Consider the following 22,972-nt stretch of genomic DNA (forward strand, 5'->3'; position numbering starts at 1 on the left):
CACAGTACTACTTCTCCTGTATATATACAGTGCACAGTACTACTTCTCCTGTATATATATACAGTGCACAGTACTACTTCTCCTGTATATATATACAGTGCACAGTACTACTTCTCCTGTATATATACAGTGCACAGTACTACTTCTCCTGTATATATACAGTGCACAGTACTACTTCTCCTGTATATATACAGTGCACAGTACTACTTCTCCTGTATATATACAGTGCACAGTACTACTTCTCCTGTATATATATACAGTGCACAGTACTACTTCTCCTGTATATATATATACAGTGCACAGTACTACTTCTCCTGTATATATATATACAGTGCACAGTACTACTTCTCCTGTATATATACAGTGCACAGTACTACTTCTCCTGTATATATACAGTGCACAGTACTACTTCTCCTGTATATATACAGTGCACAGTACTACTTCTCCTGTATATATATACAGTGCACAGTACTACTTCTCCTGTATATATACAGTGCACAGTACTACTTCTCCTGTATATATACAGTGCACAGTACTACTTCTCCTGTATATATACAGTGCACAGTACTACTTCTCCTGTATATATATACAGTGCACAGTACTACTTCTCCTGTATATATATACAGTGCACAGTACTACTTCTCCTGTATATATACAGTGCACAGTACTACTTCTCCTGTATACAGTGCACAGTACTACTTCTCCTGTATATACACAGTGCACAGTACTACTTCTCCTGTATATATACAGTGCACAGTACTACTTCTCCTGTATACAGTGCACAGTACTACTTCTCCTGTATATATGGGCAGTGCACAGTACTACTTCTCCTGTATACAGTGCACAGTACTACTTCTCCTGTATATACACAGTGCACAGTACTACTTCTCCTATATATATACAGTGCACAGTACTACTTCTCCTGTATATATACAGTGCACAGTACTACTTCTCCTGTATATATGGGCGGTGCACAGTACTACTTCTCCTGTATATATGGGCGGTGCACAGTACTACTTCTCCTGTATATACAGTGCACAGTACTACTTCTCCTGTATATATACAGTGCACAGTACTACTTCTCCTGTATATACGGGCAGTGCACAGTACTACTTCTCCTGTATATATGGACAGTGCACAGTACTACTTCTCCTGTATATATACAGTGCACAGTACTACTTCTCCTGTATATATATACAGTGCACAGTACTACTTCTCCTGTATATATACAGTGCACAGTACTACTTCTCCTGTATATACAGTGCACAGTACTACTTCTCCTGTATATATATACAGTGCACAGTACTACTTCTCCTGTGTATATATATATATACAGTGCACAGTACTACTTCTCCTGTATATATACAGTGCACAGTACTACTTCTCCTGTATATATATATACAGTGCACAGTACTACTTCTCCTGTATATATATATACAGTGCACAGTACTACTTCTCCTGTATATATATACAGTGCACAGTACTACTTCTCCTGTATATATATACAGTGCACAGTACTACTTCTCCTGTATATATACAGTGCACAGTACTACTTCTCCTGTATATATATACAGTGCACAGTACTACTTCTCCTGTATATATATACAGTGCACAGTACTACTTCTCCTGTATATATACAGTGCACAGTACTACTTCTCCTGTATATATACAGTGCACAGTACTACTTCTCCTGTATATATATATATATACAGTGCACAGTACTACTTCTCCTGTATATATATACAGTGCACAGTACTACTTCTCCTGTATATATATAGTGCACAGTACTACTTCTCCTGTATATATGGACAGTGCACAGTACTACTTCTCCTGTATATATGGGCAGTGCACAGTACTACTTCTCCTGTATATATATATACAGTGCACAGTACTACTTCTCCTGTATATATACAGTGCACAGTACTACTTCTCCTGTATATATACAGTGCACAGTACTACTTCTCCTGTATATATGGACAGTGCACAGTACTACTTCTCCTGTATATATACAGTGCACAGTACTACTTCTCCTGTATATATGGGCAGTGCACAGTACTACTTCTCCTGTATACATACAGTGCACAGTACTACTTCTCCTGTATATATATACAGTGCACAGTACTACTTCTCCTGTATATATACAGTGCACAGCACTACTTCTCCTGTATATATACAGTGCACAGTACTACTTCTCCTGTATATATATACAGTGCACAGTACTACTTCTCCTGTATATATACAGTGCACAGTACTACTTCTCCTGTATATATACAGTGCACAGTACTACTTCTCCAGTGTATATACAGTGCACAGTACTACTTCTCCTGTATATATATACAGTGCACAGTCCTACTTCTCCTGTATATATGTACAGTGCACAGTACTACTTCTCCTGTATATATACAGTGCACAGTACTACTTCTCCTGTATATACACAGTGCACAGTACTACTTCTCCTGTATATATACAGTGCACAGTACTACTTCTCCTGTATATACACAGTGCACAGTACTACTTCTCCTGTATATATATACAGTGCACAGTACTACTTCTCCTGTATATATACAGTGCACAGTACTACTTCTCCTGTATACATGGAGTCTGGGAAGGTCCGAGTTTCGTTTCTGGTGCTGGTTCCGCCCCTGTAGTAGATGAGTAACAGAGGAGGTGCTGCTGTTGGTGCAGTTATTGTCTCACACTCCGGGGCCCCGGGAACATGTCGGACCCCACAGTCACCGCTTTTCTGACTAAGATCTTGTGCTCACATGGAGGACGACTGTCCAAGGATCTTCTGTCCGGATATCTGGATCTTTCCCGGGAGCAGATTGAGCAGATCCTGGAGGATGAGCCCCAGAAGTTCCCTGTGGTTGGGGATCTGGTTCTGGTTCGGAGTCCAGTAAGGATTTGCCCCAAATATCTGAAGAACGAACCTGAAGAGGAGTGCGACAAACTGCACCTATGTAGGGACTACTTACAGAGCAAGTGCTGGTCAGGCAAGAGGTAAGTGACCCCCAGGACCTGTTACTCAGCAGCCGGGGGGGGGGGGGGGGGCTTGTGGGAGCGGGCGAAAGGGGGGGGGGGGGCTAGGGGGCTCATTACGGGTTCTCCGCCAGTTTTTGGCTTTCTCTGACCCGCACTCCACTAGGGGCACCACAGGGGGCGCTGTCACCCAATAGTCTCCATATTCTATAGTCTCCACCAAGAGAACGGAGGAGACTATAGCAAAACACTCCACGAATCACTGACAGTGTCCTAATGATTCCCCCCCGTATCTAATCATGGGCTTAGATACACACCAAGGATTGTTCTGTTTCAGGCCGGAGTGTAAGATCTCCCATAATGTCTTATCCGATCATAACCAGAAGGTTCTAAAGGCCAATGAGATCAGCGGACTGAGCGAAGAGGAGGTGAAAATACTCCTGCTGCAGAACGACCACCAGCTGCTGCCAGAGGTAAGTACTACACAACACAGCAACTATAATACTGCCCCCTATGTACAGGGATATAACTACTATAATACTGCCCCCTATGTACAAGAATATAACTACTATAATACTGCCTCCTATGTACAGGAATATAACTACTATAATACTGCCCCCTATGTACAGGAATATAACTACTATAATACTGCCCCTATGTACAGGAATATAACTACTATAATACTGCCCCCTATGTACAAGAATATAACTACTATAATACTGCCCCCTATGTACAAGAATATAACTACTATAATACTGCCCCCTATGTACAAGAATATAACTACTATAATACTGCCCCCTATGTACAGGAATATAACTACTATAATACTGCCCCTATGTACAGGAATATAACTACTATAATACTGCCCCCTATGTACAGGAATATAACTACTATAATACTGCCCCTATGTACAAGAATATAGCTACTATAATACTGCCCCCTATGTACAGGAATATAACTACTATAATACTGCCCCCTATGTACAGGGATATAACTACTATAATACTGCCCCCTATGTACAGGAATATAACTACTATAATACTGCCCCCTATGTACAGGAATATAACTACTATAATACTGCCCCCTATGTACAGGAATATAACTACTATAATACTGCCCCCTATGTACAGGAATATAACTACTATAATACTGCCCCCTATGTACAGGAATATAACTACTATAATACTGCCCCCTATGTACAGGAATATAACTATTATAATACTGCCCCCTATGTACAAGAATATAACTACTATAATACTGCCCCCTATGTACAAGAATATAACTACTATAATACTGCCCCCTATGTACAAGAATATAACTACTATAATACTGCTCCCTATGTACAAGAATATAACTACTATAATACTGCCCCCTATGTACAAGAATATAGCTACTATAATACTGCCCCCTATGTATAGGAATATAACTACTATAACACTGCCCCCTATGTACAAGAATATAACTACTATAATACTGCCCACTATGTACAGGGATATAACTACTATAATACTGCCCCCTATGTACAAGAATATAACTACTATAATACTGCCCCCTATGTACAGGAATATAACTACTATAATACTGCCCCCTATGTACAGGAATATAACTACTATAATACTGCCCCCTATGTACAGGAATATAACTACTATAATACTGCCCCCTATGTACAGGAATATAACTACTATAATACTGCCCCCTATGTACAGGAATATAACTACTATAATACTGCCTCCTATGTACAGGAAAATAACTACTATAATACTGCCCCCTATGTACAAGAATATAACTACTATAATACTGCCCCCTATGTACAAGAATATAACTACTATAATACTGCCCCCTATGTACAGGAATATAACTACTATAATACTTCCCCCTATGTACAGGAATATAACTACTATAATACTGCCCCCTGTGTACAGTGATATAACTACTATAATACTGCCCCCTATGTACAGGAATATAACTACTATAATACTGCCCCCTATGTACAGGAATATAACTACTATAATACTGCCCCCTATGTACAGGAATATAACTACTATAATACTGCCCCCTATGTACAAGAATATAACTACTATAATACTGCCCCCTATGTACAGGAATATAACTACTATAATACTGCCCCCTATGTACAGGAATATAACTACTATAATACTGCCCCCTATGTACAGGAATATAACTACTATAATACTGCCCCCTATGTACAGGAATATAACTACTATAATACTGCCCCCTATGTACAGGAATATAACTACTATAATACTGCCCCCTATGTACAGGAATATAACTACTATAATACTGCCCCCTATGTACAAGAATATAACTACTATAATACTGCCCCCTATGTACAGGAATATAACTACTATAATACTGCCCCCTATGTACAGGAATATAACTACTATAATACTGCCCCCTATGTACAGGAATATAACTACTATAATACTGCCTCCTATGTACAGGAAAATAACTACTATAATACTGCCCCCTATGTACAAGAATATAACTACTATAATACTGCCCCCTATGTACAGGAATATAACTACTATAATACTGCCCCCTATGTACAGGAATATAACTACTATAATACTGCCCCCTATGTACAGGAATATAACTACTTTAATACTGCCCCCTATGTACAGGGATATAACTACTATAATACTGCCCCCTATGTACAGGAATATAACTACTTTAATACTGCCCCCTATGTACAGGGATATAACTACTATAATACTGCCCCCTATGTACAGGAATATAACTACTATAATACTGCCCCCTATGTACAGGAATATAACTACTATAATACTGTCCCCTATGGACAGGAATATAACTACTATAATACTGCCCCCTATGTACAGGAATATAACTACTATAATACTGCCCCTATGTACAGGAATATAACTACTATAATACTGCCCCCTATGTACAGGAATATAACTACTATAATACTGCCCCCTATGTACAGGAATATAACTACTATAATACTGCCCCCTATGTACAGGAATATAACTACTATAATACTGCCCCTATGTACAGGAATATGACTACTATAATACTGCCCCTATGTACAGGGATATAACTACTATAATACTGCCCCCTATGTACAAGAATATAACTACTATAATACTGCCCCCTATGTACAGGAATATAACTACTATAATACTGCCCCCTATGTACAGGAATATAACTACTATAATACTGCCCCCTATGTACAGGAATATAACTACTATAATACTGCCCCCTATGTACAGGAATATAACTACTATAATACTGCCCCCTATGTACAGGAATATAACTACTATAATACTGCCCCCTATGTACAGGAATATAACTGCTATAATACTGCCCCCTATGTACAAGAATATAACTACTATAATACTGCCCCCTATGTACAGGAATATAACTACTATAATACTGCCCCCTATGTACAGGAATATAACTACTAGAATACTGCCCCCTATGTACAAGAATATAACTACTATAATACTGCCCCCTATGTACAGGAATATAACTACTATAATACTGCCCCCTATGTACAGGGATATAACTACTATAATACTGCCCCCTGTGTACAGGAATATAACTACTATAATACTGCCTCCTATGTACAGGAATATAACTACTATAATACTGCTCCCTATGTACAGGAATATAACTACTATAATACTGCCCCCTATGTACAGGAATATAACTACTATAATACTGCCCCCTATGTACAGGAATATAACTACTAGAATACTGCCCCCTATGTACAAGAATATAACTACTATAATACTGCCCCCTATGTACAGGAATATAACTACTATAATACTGCCCCCTATGTACAGGGATATAACTACTATAATACTGCCCCCTGTGTACAGGAATATAACTACTATAATACTGCCCCCTATGTACAGGAATATAACTACTATAATACTGCCCCCTATGTACAGGGATATAACTACTATAATACTGCCCCCTGTGTACAGGAATATAACTACTATAATACTGCCCCCTATGTACAGGAATATAACTACTATAATACTGCCCCCTATGTACAGGGATATAACTACTATAATACTGCCCCCTGTGTACAGGAATATAACTACTATAATACTGCCTCCTATGTATAGGAATATAACTACTATAATACTGCCCCCTATGTACAGGAATATAACTACTATAATACTGCCCCCTATGTACAGGAATATAACTACTATAATACTGCCCCCTATGTACAGGAATATAACTACTATAATACTGCCCCCTATGTACAGGGATATAACTACTATAATACTGCCCCCTATGTACAGGAATATAACTACTATAATACTGCCCCCTATGTACAGGGATATAACTACTATAATACTACCCCCTATGTACAGGAATATAACTACTATAATACTGCCCCTATGTACAGGAATATAACTACTATAATACTGCCCCCTATGTACAGGAATATAACTACTATAATACTGCCCCCTATGTACAAGAATATCACTACTATAATACTGCCCACTATGTACAGGGATATAACTACTATAATACTGCCCCCTATGTACAGGAATATAACTACTATAATACTGCCCCCTATGTACAAGAATATAACTACTATAATACTGCCCCCTATGTACAAGAATATAACTACTATAATACTGCCCCCTATGTACAGGAATATAACTACTATAATACTGCCCCCTATGTACAGGAATATAACTACTATAATACTGCCCCCTATGTACAAGAATATAACTACTATAATACTGCTCCCTATGTACAAGAATATAACTACTATAATACTGCCCCCTATGTACAGGAATATAACTACTATAATACTGCCCCCTATGTACAAGAATATAACTACTATAATACTGCCCCCTATGTACAAGAATATAACTACTATAATACTGCCCCCTATGTACAGGAATATAACTACTATAATACTGCCCTCTATGTACAAGAATATAACTACTATAATACTGCCTCCTATGTACAGGAATATAACTACTATAATACTGCCCCCTATGTACAGGAATATAACTACTATAATACTGCCCCCTATGTACAGGAATATAACTACTATAATACTGCCCCCTATGTACAAGAATATAACTACTATAATACTGCCCCCTATGTACAGGAATATAACTACTATAATACTGCCCCCTATGTACAGGGATATAACTACTATAATACTGCCCCCTATGTTTATTCCTCCTTTGCCTGTAGGTGTGTGTCATGTACCTGCATGCTACCTGTGATGTGGGCGGGGCTTGCATTCGGCTTCATGCTTGCGGTTTCTTCACACGTGGGGAGTGTAATCATCGTCCCTGTAAATATTCTCACAATCTTCTGGATTCTGCTTCCGGCTTGTTGATCGGCCGCTGTCGTATTCCTGAGATTTCTCTTCAGAACCTCCAGATGATTTGTACGATTAAACACAATGAACGTCTCGAGACATCGGAAGAGAAGCGGAAAAAGGAAAATAAGAAAAGTAACTCGGCAGCAGAAGGAGGAAGAAGAGCAGAGCACAGAAATAGAACGAGAGGAGATTCTAAGAATGTGATAAAAAACATCGGTCACTGGTCTCCACACAGCAATACAGGTATGGACTAAATATCTCCTGTATATCCTGTGTGAGAGGTAGTCACAGCCCCGCCCCCTGCCTGTATATCCTGTGTGAGAGGTAGTCACAGCCCCGCCCCCTGCCTGTATATCCTGTGTGAGAGGTAGTCACAGCCCCTCCCCCTGCCTGTATATCCTGTGTGAGAGGTAGTCACAGCCCCGCCCCCTGCCTGTATATCCTGTGTGAGAGGTAGTCACAGCCCCGCCCCCTGCCTGTATATCCTGTGTGAGAGGCAGTCACAGCCCCGCCCCCTGCCTGTATATCCTGTGTGAGAGGTAGTCACAGCCCCGCCCCCTGCCTGTATATCCTGTGTGAGAGGTAGTCACAGCCCCGCCCCCTGCCTGTATATCCTGTGTGAGAGGTAGTCACAGCCCCGCCCCCTGCCTGTATATCCTGTGTGAGGGGTAGTCACAGCCCAGCCCCCTGCCTGTATATCCTGTGTAACAGGTAGTCACAGCCCCGCCCCCTTTTATACCTCATTGGCATACATTACAGTGCATGTTGGTACCCAGGTTTCTCTCCATATACAGTAGGTGCAGAATGTATTCTTTAAATTTTCACTCTTTGTTTTATTGCAGCCAATTAATTAGATCGATAAAGTTCTTTTTTTTGCTCAGTAATGTGCCCTCTGCCCCCATCATGACAGAAAACAAACAGAAATGTAGAAATTTTAGCAGATTTCAAGAAAACCTGAAATCTTCCCCGGTGATAAGTATTCAGCCCCTTTTGTTGTGACTATCTTACGTAACTCACATGCTGACCATTTCCTTCTGATCCTCCTTGAGTTGGTTCTACTCCTTCATCGGAGTCCAGCTGTGATTAATTAAACTGATTGGACTTGATTAGGAAAGGCTCTACCTGTCTATATAAGACCTCACAGATCAGAGCACGTGAGAATCATGAGGTCTAAGGAACTGCCCAAGGAGCTCCGACACAGAATTGTGGCAAGGCACAGATCTGGCCAAGGTTACAAAAAAAGTTCTGCAGCTCTCAAGGTTCCTAAGAGCACAGTGGCCTCCATAATCCTTACATGGAAGAAGTTTGGGACAACCACAACTCTTCCTGGTCCTGGTCCGTCCAGCCAAACTAAGCAATGGTGGGGGAAGAGCCTTGATGAGAGGTAAAGAAGACCCCGGGACCCCTGTGCCTGAACCCCAGAGATGCAGGAGGGGGATGGGGGTCACCTATCACTGCTGCCTCCAGCAGTCGGGGCTTAATGGCAGAGTCTGGAAGCTTCTCCTCTGGGTGCAGCACATGGAGGATCCGGACTATGAGGGATAAGATTCTCTGCTCTGATCAGATGGAGATTGGACATTTTGGGGATAATTGTAAGCGGTGGAGAAAACCCGGCGCCGCTCATCACCTGCCAAATACAATCCCAGCAGTGACACATGGGGGGGCAGCATCAGGATATGGGAGGGGGGCAGTGCTCAATACAGGGGGGGGGGGGGCAGCATCAGGCTATGGGGGGACAGTGCCCAATACGGGGGGGGCAGCATCAGGCTATGGGAGGGGGCAGTGCCCAATAATGGGGGGCAGCATCAGGCTATGGGAGGGGGCAGTGCCCAATAATGGGGGGACAGCATCAGGCTATGGGAGGGGGCAGTGCCCAATAATGGGGGGACAGCATCAGGCTATGGGAGGGGGCAGTGCCCAATAATGGGGGGACAGCATCAGGATATGGGGGGGGGGGGGGACAGGACCACTGGGTGTAATGGAAGGAAGGATGAATGCGGCCAAGTACAGAGATGTTCCGGATGAGAACCTCTTCCTGATGCTCTGGACCTCAGACTGGGCCGAACCTTCCAACAAGACACTGACCCTAAGCACCAGCTACAATACCACAGCAGAGGCTCCAGAACATCTGTGACCATTCCTGACCCAGAGCCAGGACCTAAACCCAATGGAGCATCTCTGGAGAGACCTGATAATGTCTCCACCAACCTGAGGACCCCAAATCCAGGGGGAGGAACTTGTAGCATCTCCCCAATACTCCGGGCTGCACCAGCTCCAAAGCTTCTACTCATCACCGAGCAAAGGGGCCGAATGCTCATTACTGGGGGGCAGAGTGCACATTACTGGGGGGCAGAGAGCACATTACTGGGGGGCAGAGAGCACATTACTGGGGGGGCAGAGAGCACATTACTGGGGGGGGGCAGAGGTCACATTACTGGGGGGGGCAGAGGGCACATTACTGGGGTGGCAGAGGGCACATTACTGGGGGCAGAGTGCACATTACTGGAGAGGCAGAGGGCACATTACTGGGGGCAGAGGGCACATTACTGGGGGGGCAGAGGCACATTACTGGGGGGGGGCAGAGGGCACATTACTGGGGGGCAGAGAGCACATTACTGGGGGGCAGAGAGCACATTACTGGGGGGGCAGAGTGCACATTACTGGGAGGCAGAGGGCACATTACTGGGGGGGGGCAGAGGACACATTACTGGGGGGCAGAGAGCACATTACTGGGGGGGCAGAGTGCACATTACTGGGGGGGCAGAGTGCACATTACTGGGAGGCAGAGGGCACATTACTGGGGGAGGCAGAGGGCACATTACTGGGGGGGCAGAGGACACATTACTGGGGGGGCAGAGGACACATTACTGGGGGGCAGAGAGCACATTACTGGGGGGGCAGAGTGCACATTACTGGGGGGGCAGAGGACACATTACTGGGGGGCAGAGAGCACATTACTGGGGGGCAGAGAGCACATTACTGGGGGGCAGAGAGCACATTACTGGGGGGGCAGAGTGCACATTACTGGGGGGGCAGAGCTCACATTACTGGGGCAGAGGTCACATTACTGGGGGCAGAGTGCACATTACTGGGGAGGCAGAGTGCACATTACTGGGGGGCAGAGTGCACATTACTGGGGGGGCACATTACTGGGGGGGGCACATTACTGGGGGTGGGGCACATTACTGGGGGCAGAGGGCACATTACTGGGGGCAGAGGGCACATTACTGGGGGGGCAGAGTGCACATTACTGGGGGCAGAGGGCACATTACTGGGGGCAGAGGGCACATTACTGGGGGGGGCACATTACTGGGGGAGAGAGGGCACATTACTGGGGGCAGAGGGCACATTACTGGGGGGCAGAGTGCACATTACTGGGAGCAGAGGGCACATTACTGGGGGGGGCAGAGGTCACATTACTGGGGGCAGAGGTCACATTACTGGGGGCAGAGGTCACATTACTGGGGGGCAGAGGTCACATTACTGGGGGCAGAGTGCTGATTACTGGGGGGGCAGAGGTCACATTACTGGGGGGCAGAGGTCACATTACTGGGGGCAGAGGGCACATTAATGAGCAAAAAAATATAACTTTTTAGATCTTACCAATTGGTTGAAATGAAACAAAGAGTGGTAATTTGGAGGGGTGTGAATACTTTCCACACCCACTGTGTGAGCAGTCACCTATAGAAGACATTATAGATGGTAATGGGAGACTCTCTTCCATGTATTGATGATGATGCTTCTGCATTTAGAGCCTCATATTCCCGGGAGATCAGGAAGTCGATCAGTGTCGGATGGATTTGAACCACAGAAAACTCAACCCAAAAATATGACTGAAGATGGGAGTAATTCTCGTCCTTCCCAGTCAGATGAGGGAGGAGCTTCATCCGCGTATATGGAGGCCAGAAGAACCCAGATGTTCCAGCCATTGGTACCAGCAGGAATGTACCACCCAATGCCACCCCCGGCATATAGGCCCGGCCTCCAGCCAATATTCCAGGGGTTCCCTCCTCACCCAGGTACTTCTCCAATATTGAGACCCCAAATATCTACTACTGAGAAAAAATCTTTATGACCCAGAATGAACCCATCTTTTCACCCACAGGCATCTCAGGTGGCTTAGTTTCTCTATTGCCTACCCCATTTCCACCTCAACCATATCCAACCATCAGACCCATGACCACCACAGCTCAAGTTCTTCCTACAGAACGTCCAATGGTTAAGCCAGTGTACCCCCCAGTAATGAAGCCAACCGCCTGTCCATCAGCACTACCTACAAGACCAAAGAAAGGTCCAACTGTGCCTGTGCAGAAGACAACCACAACTTTGAGCCCAAGCAGTTCTCAACCAGCTGCCACCATCACTCAACCAGATGTCACCATCAAACAAAATACCTCTTCTACAAGGCCAACGAGCACTCAACCAGATGTCACCATCCACCAAGTTACCCCTCCAGCAACAAATCAATCCAAAGCTCAACCAGCCATCACCATCAAACCAGTTCCCTCCACATCCAACACTCATCCAGCTAAACTCATCAACCAAGTGACCTCCGCAGACACATGTCCTACCCGTGGACTATGCGACCTACCCACCAACCGGCCTCCTGAGAGAACATCCGAGGTGTCATCAAAGAAGTGTAAGTTCATGTGGTCTACAGAGTGGAGAGTTACAGCATAAATATAGGTACATGAAAATGTAAGTTTGGGTGAAGATGTAAGATGGTTCCCTTCACTCGATCAATACTCAGGGTTTTGGGTTTGGCGTACAGGATGATAGGACATATGTGGACTTGTCTCTAGTATAACATTTTGTTGTATTTTCAGTGGAGGCTGACAAAGTCCCGGAGATCTGTCTACATAACGTTTGGAAATACTGCCGGTTAGGAAGTAAGTGATGGATTATAAGGAGGAGAATTGAGGTCTCTCCTTTGGCTTTGGCTGATGCCGGGTTCTCCTTTATTAGCAGACCGTTGCCCGGACATGCATTACTACCTGCCTTACCGCTGGCAGATCTACAAAGGAACCGACTGGGAAGATGTTTCCAATATGGAGGACATTGAGAGACAATACTGCGACCCCAAGGTTGATAGGTACAGGTCATCCAGAACCTACATATCACTACTCTTCTGAGAATTCGCTGGTAACGCCTCTCGATTTCATCTTCAGAATCCCATTGATTGACTTTCTGACCATGCGATCTGGAGAGCATCGTGTCCGGCGTCTCGCCACCGTATCATCGGTAAAGATGCCGTCTGAATATGTTCTGACCACCGAGTGGCTGTGGTACTGGCAGGATGAATATGGCACCTGGACACAGTATGGACACTCTGTAAGTTGGGGCAGGGCTCCTGGTCATAGGTGGTCTCCATAATTGTGGTTAACTCAAGGCATTGGAGCCTGACAGGGATGGAGAGGTCAGAGGTCACCAATGATCCTTAACGGCTAAAGATCAGATTTGACCAGAGAAGTCAATATTTTTCATAATTTTTTTTTTTTTTTCCTCTTAGAATTTAAAAACAGTGAGCTCCAATATATCGTCTTCAGATCTGGAGAACATCTATCTCTCCGATCCCACCGCTGTCGTGGATTTTAGTGCTGGCAATCAGTCCTATGAGGTCAACTTCCGAGGTAAGGAGGATGCTAGGGTGACATTGGGTCCACGAGGGGCCAAAGTGCTCAGGAAATGGCCCCTACACCAGATCCCAATAATATTGACTCAAGGATGACTGAGGTCAGGTCTCCTCTTGTCTTTTGTTCCAGAAATGAAGCAGAAGAACATAAAGTACCAGACAGAGAAAGCCGTGCACCGGAGACCGAAATTTCTCAGTTTTGAAGATGTGAAATCCCTGAGAGGAAGGTAAAAGCATCAGTATAGAAGAACCATCCTGCTCCCATCCCTTCTGCCTCCATGTTATCGCTCTGTTACCCCCTTTTGCATTGGACGTCCACTCCCGGATCTGCAGAAGGGATCTCTCTTGGTCCTTCATTCTTAGCTCTGCAGCAGGTGACTTTATTGGACTACTCTTCTTGGCCCTGCAGCAGAGGTTTCTAGATGTTTCTAGGCCCAAATTATACACTTATTCTTGTTGTGTCTCGTCCTCCTTTTCTGGCTCAACTGAAGAGGTCACTCCTGGCCTTCCACTCCTGGACAGAGGTCACTCCTGATTCTCCTGTCCTAGTTTTGCAGCAGAGGTCTCTCCTGGTCTTCATAACCTTCCTCTGAAGTAGAGTTCAATCTTGGTCTACCCTTCCTGTCTCTGCAGCAGAGGTCTCTCTTGGTCTACCCTTCCTGTCTCTGCAGCAGATGTCTCTCTTGGTCTACCCTTCCTGTCTCTGCAGCAGATGTCTCTCTTGGTCTACCCTTCCTGTCTCTGCAGCAGAGGTCTCTCTTGGTCTACCCTTCCTGTCTCTGCGGCAGAGGTCTCTCTTGGTCTAAACTTCATGTCTCTGCAGCAGAGGTCTCTCTTGGTCTACCCTTCCTGTCTCTGCAGCAGATGTCTCTCTTGGTCTACCCTTCCTGTCTCTGCAGCAGATGTCTCTCTTGGTCTACCCTTCCTGTCTCTGCGGCAGAGGTCTCTCTTGGTCTACCCTTCCTGTCTCTGCGGCAGAGGTCTCTCTTGGTCTACACTTCATGTCTCTGCAGCAGAGGTCTCTCTTGGTCTACCCTTCCTGTCTCTGCAGCAGAGGTCTCTCTTGGTCTACCCTTCCTGTCTCTGCAGCAGAGGTCTCTCTTGGTCTACCCTTCCTGTCTCTGCGGCAGAGGTCTCTCTTGGTCTACCCTTCCTGTCTCTGCAGCAGAGGTCTCTCTCGGTCTACACTTCCTGTCTCTGCGGCAGAGGTCTCTCTTGGTCTACCCTTCCCGTCTATGCGGCAGAGGTCTCTCTTGGTCTACCCTTCCCGTCTATGCGGCAGAGGTCTCTCTTGGACTACCCTTCCTGTCTCTGCGGCAGAGGTCTCTCTTGGTCTACCTTTCCTGTCTCTGCAGCAGAGGTCTCTCTTGGTCTACCCTTCCTGTCTCTGCGGCAGAGGTCTCTCTTGGTCTACCCTTCCTGTCTCTGCGGCAGAGGTCCCTCTTGGTCTACCCTTCCTGTCTCTGTGGCAGAGGTCTCTCTTGGACTACCCTTCCTGTCTCTGCGGCAGAGGTCTCTCTTGGACTACCCTTCCTGTCTATGCGGCAGAGGTCTCTCTTGGTCTACCCTTCCTGTCTCTGCAGCAGATGTCTCTCTTGGTCTACCCTTCCTGTCTCTGCGGCAGAGGTCTCTCTTGGTCTACCCTTCCTGTCTCTGCGGCAGAGGTCTCTCTTGGTCTACACTTCATGTCTCTGCGGCAGAGGTCTCTCTTGGTCTACCCTTCCTGTCTCTGCAGCAGAGGTCTCTCTTGGTCTACCCTTCCTGTCTCTGCAGCAGAGGTCTCTCTTGGTCTACCCTTCCTGTCTCTGCGGCAGAGGTCTCTCTTGGTCTACCCTTCCTGTCTCTGCAGCAGAGGTCTCTCTCGGTCTACACTTCCTGTCTCTGCGGCAGAGGTCTCTCTTGGTCTACCCTTCCTGTCTCTGCGGCAGAGTTCTCTCTTGGTCTCCCCTTCCCGTCTATGCGGCAGAGGTCTCTCTTGGACTACCCTTCCTGTCTGTGCGGCAGAGGTCTCTCTTGGTCTACCTTTCCTGTCTCTGCAGCAGAGGTCTCTCTTGGTCTACCCTTCCTGTCTCTGCGGCAGAGGTCTCTCTTGGTCTACCCTTCCTGTCTCTGCGGCAGAGGTCCCTCTTGGTCTACCCTTCCTGTCTCTGTGGCAGAGGTCTCTCTTGGACTACCCTTCCTGTCTCTGCGGCAGAGGTCTCTCTTGGACTACCCTTCCTGTCTATGCGGCAGAGGTCTCTCTTGGTCTACCCTTCCTGTCTCTGCGGCAGAGGTCTCTCTTGGTCTACCCTTCCTGTCTCCGCGGCAGAGGTCTCTCTTGGTCTACCCTTCCTGTCTCTGCGGCAGAGGTCTCTCTTGGACTACCCTTCCTGTCTCTGCGGCAGAGGTCTCTCTTGGACTACCCTTCCTGTCTCTGCGGCAGAGGTCTCTCTTGGTCTACACTTCCTGTCTCTGCAGCAGAGGTCTCTCTTGGTCTACCCTTCCTGTCTCTGCAGCAGAGGTCTCTCTTGGTCTACCCTTCCTGTCTCTGCAGCAGAGGTCTCTCTTGGTCTACACTTCCTGTCTCTGCGGCAGAGGTCTCTCTTGGTCTACACTTCCTGTCTCTGCGGCAGAGGTCTCTCTCGGTCTACCCTTCCTGTCTCTGCGGCAGAGGTCTCTCTTGGACTACCCTTCCTGTCTCTGCGGCAGAGGTCTCTCTTGGTCTACCCTTCCTGTCTCTGCGGCAGAGGTCTCTCTTGGTCTACACTTAATGTCTCTGCAGCAGAGGTCTCTCTTGGTCTACCCTTCCTGTCTCTGCGGCCGAGGTCTCTCTTGGTCTACCCTTCCTGTCTCTGCGGCAGAGGTCTCTCTTGGTCTACCCTTCCTGTCTCTGCGGCCGAGGTCTCTCTTGGTCTACCCTTCCTGTCTCTGCAGCAGATGTCTCTCTTGGTCTACCCTTCCTGTCTCTGCAGCAGAGGTCTCTATTGGTCATCCCGTCTCTTCAGCAGAAAAATTATTTGGTCCTCCTTTCCTGGCTATACTGCAGAGGTCTCTCTTAAGAGTTAGAGGTAGAATTTGCCCCGCAGATAATAAAACCCCATGCAGCTATCAATCTACAAAATAAGAAAAAAATAATAATTTATGAAAATTTTTTAACTTTTTACTCTTCTAGTACAAAATCGGATGCGGCTCCGTCGCCCCTGAAATCAGGATTGCAGAAGAGGGACCTCTACCCGAGTGCGTGGTGCTCCAAGGCCATGCTGGAGGTCGGCTGTCAGGTACATAGACTGTCGCCCTCACCTGTAATAAGATAATACGCGAAGCAAAGTCATAACTTCTGCTTTTCCAACCCCTGAAGAAAGTCCTGGTCTTGGAGACCTCCAGCGAGTTCTTGGAAATTGTCAGCATCTTCACCAAGACAGTCACCGGGCACGTGGTGAAGAAGATGTGGCGTCTCCAGAATCCATCCCTGTGGCAGGTGTTCCAGTGGTATGTCTCACGATGAGACCCCATATCCCTGTATTATGGGTGGAGACACCCCTTGCCCCAGATTGTCCCTTCCTCTTTATTACTAGTGGTGGTCCGCATCTGCCTCTAATGTGGGGGGCTCTACAGATTAAGGATGTCCAAGGTCAAGATTGTCTCATCCCCCTCATTACTAGTGGTGGACCCCATCTGTGTATACTGTGAGGGGCTCTACAGATTGAGGATGCCCCAGGTCAAGATGGTCTCATCCCCCTCATTACTAGTGGTGGACCCCATCTGTGTATACTGTGGGGGGCTCTATAGAGAGACGATGTCCCAGCTCGAGATGGTCTCATCCCCCTCATTACTAGTGGCGGACCCCATCTGTGTATACTGTGGGGGGCTCTATAGAGAGAGGATGCCCCAGCTCGAGATGGTCTCATCCCCCTCATTACTAGTGGCGGACCCCATCTGTGTATACTGTGGGGGGCTCTATAGAGAGAGGATGCCCCAGCTCGAGATGGTCTCATCCCCCTCATTACTAGTGGTGGACCCCATCTGTGTATACTGTGGGGGGCTCTATAGAGAGACGATGTCCCAGCTCGAGATGGTCTCATCCCCCTCATTACTAGTGGCGGACCCCATCTGTGTATACTGTGGGGGGCTCTATAGAGAGAGGATGCCCCAGCTCGAGATGGTCTCATCCCCCTCATTACTAGTGGCGGACCCCATCTGTGTATACTGTGGGGTGCTCTATAGAGAGAGGATATCCCAGCTCGAGATGGTCTCATCCCCCTCATTACTAGTGGTGGACCCTATCTGTGTATACTGTGGGGGGCTCTATAGAGAGAGGATGTCCCAGCTCGAGATGGTCTCATCCCCTTCATTACTAGTGGAGGACCCCATCTGTGTATACTGTGGGGGGCTCTATAGAGAGAGGATGTCCTCAGCTCGAGATGGTCTCATCCCCCTCATTACTAGTGGTGGACCCCATCTGTGTATACTGTGGGGGGCTCTATAGAGAGAGGATGTCCCAGCTCGAGATGGTCTCATCCCCTTAATTACTAGTGGTGGACCCCATCTGTGTATACTGTGGTGGGATCTATAGAGAGAGGATGTCCTCAGCTCGAGATGGTCTCATCCCCCTCATAACTAGTGGCGGACCCCATCTGTGTATACTGTGGGGGGCTCTATAGAGAGAGGATGTCCCAGCTCGAGATGGTCTCATCCCCTTCATTACTAGTGGTGGACCCCATCTGTGTATACTGTGAGGGGCTCTATAGAGAGAGGATGTCCTCAGCTCGAGATGGTCTCATCCCCCTCATTACTAGTGGTGGACCCCATCTGTGTATACTGTGCGGGGCTCTATAGAGAGAGGATGCCCCAGCTCGAGATGGTCTGATCCCCCTCATTACTAGTGGTGGACCCCATCTGTGTATACTGTGGGGGGCTCTATAGAGAGAGGATGTCCTAAGCTCGAGATGGTCTCATCCCCCTCATTACTAGTGGTGGACCCCATCTGTGTATACTGTGGGGGGCTCTATAGAGAGAGGATGTCCTCAGCTCGAGATGGTCTCATCCCCTTCATTACTAGTTGTGGACCCCATCTGTGTATACTGTGGGGGGCTCTATAGAGAGAGGATGTCCTCAGCTCGAGATGGTCTCATCCCCCTCATTACTAGTGGTGGACCCCATATGTGTATACTGTGGGGGGCTCTATAGAGAGAGGATGTCCTCAGCTCGAGATGGTCTCATCCCCCTCATTACTAGTGGTGGACCCCATCTGTGTATACTGTGGGGGGCTCTATAGAGAGAGGATGTCCTCAGCTCGAGATGGTCTCATCCCCCTCATTACTAGTGGTGGACCCCATCTGTGTATACTGTGGGGGGCTCTATAGAGAGAGGATGCCCCAGCTCGAGATGGTCTCATCCCTTCCATTACTAGCGGTGGACCCCATCTGTGTATACTGTGGGGGGCTCTATAGAGAGAGGATGTCCCAGCTCGAGATGGTCTCATCCCCCTCATTACTAGTGGAGGACCCCATCTGTGTATACTGTGGGGGGCTCTATAGAGAGAGGATGTCCCCACTCTAGATGGTCTCATCCCCTTCATTACTAATGGTGGACCCCGTCTGTGTATACTGTGGGGGGCTCCATAGAGAGAGGATGCCCCAGCTCGAGATGGTCTCATCCCCTTCATTACTACTGGTGGACCCCATCTGTGTATACTGTGGGGGGCTCTATAGAGAGAGGATGCCCCAGCTCGAGATGGTCTCATCCCCTCATTACTAGTGGTGGACCCCATCTGTGTATACTGTGGGGGGCTCTATAGAGAGAGGATATCCCAGCTCGAGATGGTCTCATCTCCTTCATTACTAGTGGTGGACCCCATCTGTGTATACTGTGAGGGGCTCTATAGAGAGAGGATGTCCTCAGCTCGAGATGGTCTCATCCCCCTCATTACTATTGGTGGACCCCATCTGTGTATACTGTGGGGGGCTCTATAGAGAGAGGATGTCCCAGCTCGAGATGGTCTCATCCCTTCCATTACTAGTGGAGGACCCCATCTGTGTATACTGTGGGGGGCTCTATAGAGAGGATGTCCCAGCTCGAGTTGGTCTCATCCCCCTCATTACTAGTGGTGGACCCCATCTGTGTATACTGTGGGGGGCTCTATAGAGAGAGGATGCCCCAGCTCGAGATGGTCTCATCCCCCTCATTACTAGTGGTGGACCCCGTCTGTGTATACTGTGGGGGGCTCTATAGAGAGAGGATATCCCAGCTCGAGATGGTCTCATCTCCTTCATTACTAGTGGTGGACCCCATCTGTGTATACTGTGAGGGGCTCTATAGAGAGAGGATGTCCTCAGCTCGAGATGGTCTCATCCCCCTCATTACTAGTGGTGGACCCCATCTGTGTATACTGTGGGGGGCTCTATAGAGAGAGGATGTCCCAGCTTGAGATGGTCTCATCCCTTCCATTACTAGTGGTGGACCCCATCTGTGTATACTGTGGGGGGCTCTATAGAGAGAGGATGTCCTCAGCTCGAGATGGTCTCATCCCCTCATTACTAGTGGTGGACCCCATCTGTGTATACTGTGGGAGGCTCTATAGAGAGAGGATGTCCCAGCTCGAGATGGTCTCATCCCCTTCCATTACTAGTGGAGGACCCCATCTGTGTATACTGTGGGGGGCTCTATAGAGAGGATGTCCCAGCTCGAGATGGTCTCATCCCCCTCATTACTAGTGGTGGACCCTATCTGTGTATACTGTGGGGGGCTCTATAGAGAGAGGATGCCCCAGCTCGAGATGGTCTCATCCCCTTCATTACTAGTGGTGGACCCCATCTGTGTATACTGTGGGGGGCTCTATAGAGAGAGGATGCCCCAGCTCGAGATGGTCTCATCCCTTCCATTACTACTGGTGGACCCCATCTGTGTATACTGTAGGGGGCTCTATAGAGAGATGATGCCCCAGCTCGAGATGGTCTCATCCCCCTCATTACTAGTGGTGGACCCCATCTGTGTATACTGTGGGGGGCTCTATAGAGAGAGGATGCCCCAGCTCGAGATGGTCTCATCCCCTCCATTACTAGTGGTGGACCCCATCTGTGTATACTGTGGGGGGCTCTATAGAGAGAGGATGCCCCAGCTCGAGATGGTCTCATCCCCTCATTACTAGTGGTGGACCCCATCTGTGTATACTGTGGGGGGCTCTATAGAGAGAGGATGCCCCAGCTCGAGATGGTCTCATCCCCTTCATTACTAGTGGTGGACCCCATCTGTGTATACTGTGGGGGGCTCTATAGAGAGAGGATGTCCTCAGCTCGAGATGGTCTCATCCCCCTCATTACTAGTGGTGGACCCCATCTGTGTATACTGTGGGGGGCTCTATAGAGAGAGGATGCCCCAGCTCGAGATGGTCTCATCCCCCTCATTACTAGTGGTGGACCCCATCTGTGTATACTGTGGGGGGCTCTATAGAGAGAGGATGTCCTCAGCTCGAGATGGTCTCATCCCCCTCATTACTAGTGGTGGACCCCATCTGTGTATACTGTGGGGGGCTCTATAGAGAGAGGATGCCCCAGCTCGAGATGGTCTCATCCCCCTCATTACTGTGGGAGGCTCTATAGAGAGAGGATGTCCTCAGCTCGAGATGGTCTCATCCCCCTCATTACTAGTGGTGGACCCCATCTGTGTATACTGTGGGGGGCTCTATAGAGAGAGGATACCCCCACTCTAGAGCTCCCCCCAGCCCTAGTCCTGCCCCATACCTTGTTACTATGGATGCGGGAGCCTCTATGGCCTCAGTTTTGTAAAGTAATGTCTTTATTTTTAGGCAAAAGGCACAGATGAAGAAACTCTCTCCGGGGCGAGACGTGAAGGAAGTCCAGTTGTTTCACGGCACAGAGGAATCAAACGTCGACCCAATTTGCAATCATAACTTTGATTGGCGCATCTGTGGGACCCACGGCACCATGTATGGGCAAGGTAGGTACCGGCATCCACAGAAACGCTCTGATTGGACGGCTGTAGGCACAATTTCTACCCTTGTGGACAATCAGACTCTTTTGTTCTCCTATAGATGGAGGGTCTACATCCCCCACCATATTCCTCCCTCCATTTGGCCATTTTATGGGCCCCATCTATGTACATAATACAAAGTATCTATATTGGCTATTATAGGGATCAATGATCTGATATGTCTGACTCCTCCCATATGTATAACTACAACTCCCAGCTTCCGCTATAAGATCTGCCATGTTACTAGTGTCCACATTCTCTCCATAGGAAGTTACTTTGCTCGAGATGCCTCGTACTCCTATAACTACTCCAAACCAACCTCTGGTGGGTCCCGGATGATGTTCGTGGCTCGTGTGCTGGTGGGAGACTACGTGGTGGGAGACCCCAGTATGAAGCGTCCACCCCCGAGACCCGGCAGCAGCAGCAGATACTACGACTCCTGTGTGGACGACGCCACCGATCCCTCCATCTATGTGGTGTTCGAGAAGCATCAGATCTACCCCGAGTATCTACTGGAATACGAAGAACAGAAGCAGAAATCCTGCGTCATCAGCTGAGACCAAATGTAGGACAAACCCCAATACTGGAGAAGACGGTTCCACGTGGGACGTGACCATATGGTTAGAGGGTTGTGCCCCGAGGATCTGCAGCTCTGGAGAAGGTGGCTCACATCAATCCGGCTGTACAGACCCCGAGCCACCAGGGGGCATCAAACAGAAGGCTGAACGCAGCTCTGTGTGTGACTAGAGGCGCAAATATGTCATGTAATAATAATAATTTAATGTAATAAATAATTCTATAGGCTTTTGCGCCATTTTCTTGTAGGTTCTGCTGTCAGTCTGTGCACCGCCTCTTTATTCTTTGGGTTGGTGCAATTATGGGAATAACACATTCATATAGGTTTGATTCGGTTTAAAAATTTTTTTAACTTTTTGTACCCCAATTTTTTTATTCATACTTTGGCGTAGGGAGCCATGTGCGGGGTCTTTTTTTTGCAGGACCTGATGGTGTTTGATGACATTGGGGGTCATTTACTAAGGGCCCGATTC

The 22,972-nt window shown here is 47.3% G+C and overlaps 1 protein-coding gene across 2 annotated transcripts; it reads left to right on the plus strand.

Annotated features, from left to right (window-relative positions):
- Nucleotides 1–2,646: 2,646 nt before the first annotated feature.
- Nucleotides 2,647–22,727, plus strand: LOC140125925 (protein mono-ADP-ribosyltransferase PARP12-like). 2 transcript variants are annotated; one of them, XM_072144850.1, is made up of 14 exons: nucleotides 2,647–3,000; nucleotides 3,317–3,452; nucleotides 8,191–8,566; nucleotides 12,076–12,342; nucleotides 12,429–12,962; nucleotides 13,150–13,212; nucleotides 13,289–13,415; nucleotides 13,492–13,654; nucleotides 13,833–13,953; nucleotides 14,086–14,182; nucleotides 17,107–17,212; nucleotides 17,293–17,423; nucleotides 21,739–21,890; nucleotides 22,191–22,727. In XM_072144850.1, the coding sequence occupies exons 1-14, from the start codon at nucleotides 2,717–2,719 to the stop codon at nucleotides 22,478–22,480; spliced, it is 2,847 nt and encodes a 948-aa protein (XP_072000951.1). In that variant the 5' UTR covers nucleotides 2,647–2,716; the 3' UTR covers nucleotides 22,481–22,727. The 2 variants fall into 2 exon arrangements, with proteins under 2 accessions (XP_072000951.1, XP_072000953.1); XM_072144852.1 differs by lacking the exons at nucleotides 12,076–12,342; nucleotides 12,429–12,962.
- Nucleotides 22,728–22,972: the final 245 nt, after the last annotated feature.

Source organism: Engystomops pustulosus, chromosome 4 (genome assembly GCF_040894005.1).
Source record: "Engystomops pustulosus chromosome 4, aEngPut4.maternal, whole genome shotgun sequence".
Classification (NCBI taxonomy): domain Eukaryota; kingdom Metazoa; phylum Chordata; class Amphibia; order Anura; family Leptodactylidae; genus Engystomops; species Engystomops pustulosus.

Bases quoted from the DNA above. Each gene is read 5' to 3' on its own strand.
- LOC140125925 (XM_072144850.1), top strand. From the start codon at position 2,717: ATGTCGGACCCCACAGTCACCGCTTTTCTGACTAAGATCTTGTGCTCA. The intron at 13,416-13,491 runs GTACAGGTCATC...TTTCATCTTCAG, and splicing joins TGCGACCCCAAGGTTGATAG to AATCCCATTGATTGACTTTC. The intron at 13,655-13,832 runs GTAAGTTGGGGC...TTTTCCTCTTAG, and splicing joins GGACACAGTATGGACACTCT to AATTTAAAAACAGTGAGCTC.